We start from the raw sequence: 6,000 nt of genomic DNA, 5'->3' as shown, positions 1-6,000 counted from the left end.
CTCGCGGCAGCGAGGTGCAGAATCTTCAACCCACAGGGGCCCGTGCTTTCCACATGCCGGGTTCCACCCATGGGTCCTGGCAGGCACGGCGCAATTGCCCGTGACAGACTACATGCCTCTCTTGCACAGGACTGAGCCGTTGTTCGTGGATTTTGGCTTGTTGTCGAGGGTGGGCGCCATGAAGCCGTCGGTTCAGGGTAGACTGTGGGATGCTGTACTTTTCCGCTGCATCTTTCTGTGAACAAAGGCCTTCTTGAACCTCGGCTATAGCCAATTGAATAAGCTCTTCCCGGATAGCGGTCATGTTGATTTTGGCCCAGAAGTGGATGAGTTGTGTTGAGTTGAAGTTAAGTCATGTCTGGAATGGTGGTGTGGTGCCAGGATTCCATTGTGGGGCCGATTCCGTTGCGGGGTCCAGACGTCTAGGCTCTCGATTGGCCGGACTCAGCTAAGATTTCTACACTTCGGTCTGGATTAAACGACCACTTAAAGCGGAAGCTCGAGATCCAGATTACCGTTCCTATAAAGTATAACAACTTCGTTTGAGCCCTCCACCGACTATCTGGTCACGCAAAGTCTATTAGTTTCGCCCCAGGAGCGGCTACCTCAACTAACCACTATAACAAGATGGAGATCAGAGCAATCTCGACAATCGGAGCTATCTCGATACCGACTGTCTCGCGGAGAAACCTTGACTGGAGTTGCATCCCAGCAACTGAACTGAGTGAGGAGGATGATAAGGAGGATTGATAGACGGATTCCTAGGATGGGAAGGAGGTTGGAAGCCTCGAGGACGAGCCTTCTTTGGAGGGGGGGAATGTGACGGCACCCGCCTTCGAGGTGCACGCTTGCCGTACTCGCGCTTGCCTTGCTCGCGCGTACCCCACTTGCTCTAGCATTTGACCTCTATATCGCGAGAGCTCTTCCAGCTTCTCTTTCTTTTCTCCTCATCTTGCGATTAGCAGAATAGAGTCAGCAATTGCAGTGCCTACGCGCCTCGCCTCGATGCTACTCGTCTCTCACACTCTAGCTATTAGCTATAATTCTACTTTAATGTCTATTTCCGGGTTGAAGTTATGGTCTACGTATTGGTTAGGGCCTCGGATATCGTTGCACCTTCGTCGGCGGCTAGCGCGAAAAGTTGTAAGATTTCCTTCGTTTCCCTAGTTTTCTCATTTTCATTTCGTTCTTCCTAATCTATAACGTTATTATCTTCTTATTATATATTAGTTAGCTCTAACGTATATGATAAGCGAGCGGCGCGGACAAGCGAGCGGCGCGGACAAGCGAGCGGCGCACTGGTAAGAGCTGCATTGTGTCACGAATATGGCCGTATGCAGAAATCTGGTGGGGGCGCGAGGGGAGCGTTCCGAGCCAATCATTTAGAACAGGGGTATGGCCAATCACGACGAGAGCGCGAAGTCAAGCATTCGCTCCATGGAAGGAGCGATGGGAGCGACGAGCGCTCCCAGCGGCAGGAGCGGCAGGAGCGACAGGAGCAAACTTCGCTCCTTACGCTCCTAAGGACAGTAGGAGAGGAAGCTGTATATAGTTCACGATCCCCGGAGCCTACGGGCATCACAGTAGCTTCCTCAGTAAGCAATACAAGCAGTCAGCCATATCTACTGTTGAGACCATTGCTTGTGCACTTGTTGTGAACCCTTTGGCTTCACCGAACCTCACCCCGTTGTCACTTATAACCTTCAGGAGTCCCTTTCAGAAGTTGGGGCTTTGAGATTCGTCACACAGAGTACTTCCATATTTCTACTATAGCCTCGCTTTTGCCGACCGGCAATACTTCCAGATCCCGTAGATGCTTGGATCAGATCGGTAGAAATATCGAATCCTCTCCGGGAATGTGGGCGTGTATTGATAGACAGAGCTATGACGTACGGGATAGCCGATAATGGTAGGTTCGTTGCAGCTGAATGCCGACATTCTAATCTGATCGACGTCGTTGTTGTCACGGCGGGACAGGCGGACAATCCAATGACAATTGTATTCGGGCTAAACTACAGTCTAAGCTCCATTCCGTCAGGTACGGGCAGGCTTGATTGTCAAGACGTAGCTCGAGGAGCTACGAACAGATCTCGCGGCAGCGAGGTGCAGAATATTTAACCCACAGGGGCCCGTGCTTTCCACATGCCGGGTTCCACCCGTGGGTCCTAGCAGGCACGGCGCAATCGCCGTGACAGTTGTCATGCTTCTCGAAATCAACAAAACGGATTTTTTGGTAGGAAGCTGGGGCAAGGGCCACCACAAGATGTGCTAGACTCGGCTCTATGTCTCAACGTACGTAGCTTAATGCCCTAGGTAGGGAAGACATCAGTTCTTGGCGACCGCTGGTTTAGTGTAGAACTTACGTCAACCTGGGTCTCGAGTTCCGGGTCCGAGCTTGGGACGACAACAGACCGCCACCAGAGAGTCGGACGCTCCTGGACAGTCGGCGTCTCAGACGGCTGTATCTACCCTTCCAGGGCTAGAACAGTTGATGTACGGCTTGATGCTGGGTGTAGGTGATGTGATGCTTGGCAGGAACGGATAATCAGTACGAATTGGGACTCATATATTACCTTGCGATGTGAGAGGCGACCACACGGTGATGGATCAATCGGTCTGCTCGGGTCTTTTTTACCATGACTCGCCAAACGCTCTAGCTACCGAGACAATCAAACTGATATCCCCAGTCCTCATTATCGAGGCATGCCGCTCTCAATTGGGCGCAGACCTGATCCAAAAGTAAAAAGCGAGACCGAGATAATTGCACCGATACGACACGAACTCGTGCCGGGAGACCGAGCGGCGCGGCTCGACTACAGTCTGAAACGAGTTGAAATCCAAGAGTTGGTTTGTCGAGCCGGCGCATAACCGCATGCGTTTTGATCCGCAAGGCAGCACACGGGCAAAGTTGAGGTGCGGACAGGTCGTCGTGGGCGCTGTGTCCCACACGCTGGTTGAAGGCCCTAGGTACAGTACATAGGTTCCAGTACTCTACAAAAAGCAGCGAGATACCAAACTCTTGGTTAGACATCAGAACTGCCGAGGCCCATGATGTGGGCGTGAATCAAGTCCCTGGCCGCAAGAGCATCCTCCAGGCTGTCATGGCCCTTCTTGCCCACCTGAATGGCCCGCCCCAATCGCTTCATGACAAGCGCCTTGAGCGACATTCCATCGGGGTGTCCTTTACCACGCTTCTTAGCATCCTTCGGCCCTCCTTCGTTAGGCTTGTCCACTTCCTCCCCCTTCTTCTCCTGCCCCGCCTTCAACATTACCTCTTTCCGCATGGCTGACTCGACCATGTAAGAGTCGACCACGCGGTGGTGGATCCATCGTAAAGAGGACAGATCGTTTTGGGCACTGTGTCCGACGACAATGGTTGACGGCCCGACATAGTCAAAGAGAGCCCTCCGAGCGGCGTCCCTGCCCATGATGCATTTGTGTTGGCGGCGCGAGCGTTCCATATCGCCTCTCGTGACGCCAGACCATCGGGTGTTGAAGTGCTGCATCGCAATGTCGGGGTAGACCAGGCTGTCGATGAGGGCCTCGCCGGTGAAGTAGTCGATAACGGTAAGACGGATCAGCTCGGAGTCGCCGTCGAAGGCGGTCCCCATCTCGCAGTCGATGGCGACTGCCGCGCGATGATTGGGTTCGGCCTCCGGAGCAGTAGGGTGGAACTGCCAGCGTCGCTGCAGTTCGAGTCGGACCAAGTCATCCGAGACCGGCGCGTCATGATCCTCCTTGCCGGTGCAAGGGGCCGCCGTGACATGCTTGCCGCAGCATGTCCACGTCTGAAGAAGTAACTTACAATGTCAGTTTCCTGTTCTGCGTGTTCCGGGATCGGCAATGACCTGACCTTGTTGATGACGTTGCCGGGGTGGAAATTGCAGAGTAGGCGTGATTTCGGGCGCGGGCTGTCTGCGTTGCGCGGGTTCCCCTCTCCCGATGCTGGAGAGTCGCTGCTCTTAGTCCTGGGCTGCTGGCCTGCTTCATCACGCTGAGGTCGGTGTTGCTGGCCTTGGGGTCGCTTCTTGCTGACTGCGCAACGTGTCAGTCTTGACTGCACATGTGGCTGATAGGATATTGTCAAGATGGCGATTGACTCACTTCGGTCACCGCACGTGAGGCATCTTTTCTTCTGCTCAAGTTCGTCATCGGTGAGCGGCTTGACGATGTAGCCAGCCAGCTTCAGTGCCTCCGGGGAAGCGACAAGACTGTTCAGCTGTTGGAAAGTCTCCGAGTTGAGCGCGATCGCTCTGGTGCCATTTTCGGGCGTCGAGGCGGCGTCTTGAGCCATGTGCGCTGTTGATGAGAGAGGTAGTCTGAGACGATGGCGAAATCGCAAGACCGATGGTTCAGATATGTATGACTGGGAAATGGCTGCTGTGTTTGCACAGCTCATGTTTTGCTGTGGGCTTCATGTTTGCAAGGCTCTTCTTTTACTCAGAAGTCGGCTGCCAACAGTCCGCTTTGGCGTGGATAGCACTGCCATTGGTCTTGGGATGGGATGAAAGACGCAAGTTGTCGCCCTCTGAGACCTACCGCATCTTGCAGCTGCAGTGACACAAAGCAGAATGTGGTCATCAATCGCCTTCCACACAACACTACGCCAATCAGCAAGCAGTACATGAGGCACTTGAGCAACAACTGAATTGCCCCGGTCGTCTGCACCACCTCTTCTGCCACCTGGTACGTACCTTTTCTGCCATCTGATACGTATCTTTTCTGCCATTGAAGTACGTCTCTTTTCTGTCACTCAGGTATGTACCCTATCTGCTGTCAATGGTTGCTTGAATGCTCGCCAACGTCCTAGTTGCACGGTGAATGACTAATGTAACCACACTTTCATGTTCACATAGCCTCAACCTGCCTTGGTCGCTGGAGAACGTAGTTCCAAGTTAATCTGCTCACAGATAGAGATATAGGGTGGCCTGATAGAGAGAAACGTCGGGCTTCTAAATAAAGAGTCCAAAGTCCTTAGGCTTGATGTCCCAGGGCAAAGTAAATCCATCTATCTATCAATCCATCAAGTACGCACGAGATAGTAGAAAAGGTACGTTTTTAAATAGCAGAAGGCTACGTATCTTGATAGCAGTGTCACAAACTCTGGAACAATGCACTGGTGACGCAAAGACGCAATCTACAGCAAAAGAATACCACCGCGCTGTGCTCCGTACCCAAGATTGGAGCGGAGTGGTCACACCCTATGGATATGAATATATGGAAGCTTAGGTGAATTGGGATCTAAAGATTTGCTCCTTAAAGATCAGTCTCTTGGAGATAAGAAACAAATGACCAGATTACGCATGACTAGTAAATCGTCAGTTCCTCGTCTGTGATGGCTGCACATCTTCTTTGACGGCATGACTCTTTGTTACCCTGCTTGTTGTGAGTGTCTCATAACAAGCAGGTCTTTACTAAGTGGCAGAAAGAGTACTTTCAAAATAGTATATTCTTCACTTAGGTAACGTTATGTACTTTTCTGCTGGCAATAAGGATATATATTTAGGGAACGGCTAGATCGCACACGGCCACGGCTATATAGCACAGCGCTATCCCTGATTCGGCAGGGCTCCCGCGGTGCCCGTGCAGCAGTACAATCGTGAATTCCTGACAGCTGCCAAGCGGGCCACAGGCCGGCGTCTGCCCAAAGCACACTACAGCAGCCGGCTGCTGCCCCAACTTCCCGCTTCAACTTCCATCCACAACCTGTTACCGCCAGGATGCTGCTAACCCGCAGTAGCTGACAATCGCAATCGTAGATGTGTAGTTCATAGTCAGTACCTTCAAGAATATCACAAAAGCAATGGGAACGAGCTCATGTTATTTGCGTTGACTTCAATTGAACGGATTGATCAAGCCGACGCAGCTTCTGTGCCTCCACTTGGTAGCTGCCAGGAAGTTCACGATTGTACTACTGCACGGGCATCGTGGGAGCCCTGCCGAATCAGGGATAGCGCTGTGCTATATAGCCGTGGCCGTGTGCGATCTAGCCATTCCCTA

The 6,000-nt window shown here is 52.5% G+C and overlaps 1 protein-coding gene across 1 annotated transcript; it reads right to left on the bottom strand.

Annotated features, from left to right (window-relative positions):
• Nucleotides 1-3,023: 3,023 nt before the first annotated feature.
• On the bottom strand, nucleotides 3,024-4,294 carry N657DRAFT_680637 (uncharacterized protein; the record flags this gene model as incomplete). The annotated part of the gene is made up of 3 exons (XM_062796307.1): nucleotides 3,024-3,788; nucleotides 3,854-4,035; nucleotides 4,105-4,294. 3 exons carry the CDS (start codon nucleotides 4,292-4,294, stop codon nucleotides 3,024-3,026), a joined length of 1,137 nt encoding a protein of 378 aa, XP_062648473.1.
• Nucleotides 4,295-6,000: the final 1,706 nt, after the last annotated feature.

Source organism: Parathielavia appendiculata, assembly GCF_033297405.1.
Source record: "Parathielavia appendiculata strain CBS 731.68 unplaced genomic scaffold N657scaffold_5, whole genome shotgun sequence".
Taxonomy (NCBI): domain Eukaryota; kingdom Fungi; phylum Ascomycota; class Sordariomycetes; order Sordariales; family Chaetomiaceae; genus Parathielavia; species Parathielavia appendiculata.
The sequence above is the reverse complement of the archived record's forward strand: the minus strand, read 5'-3'. Positions and strand labels throughout refer to the sequence as shown.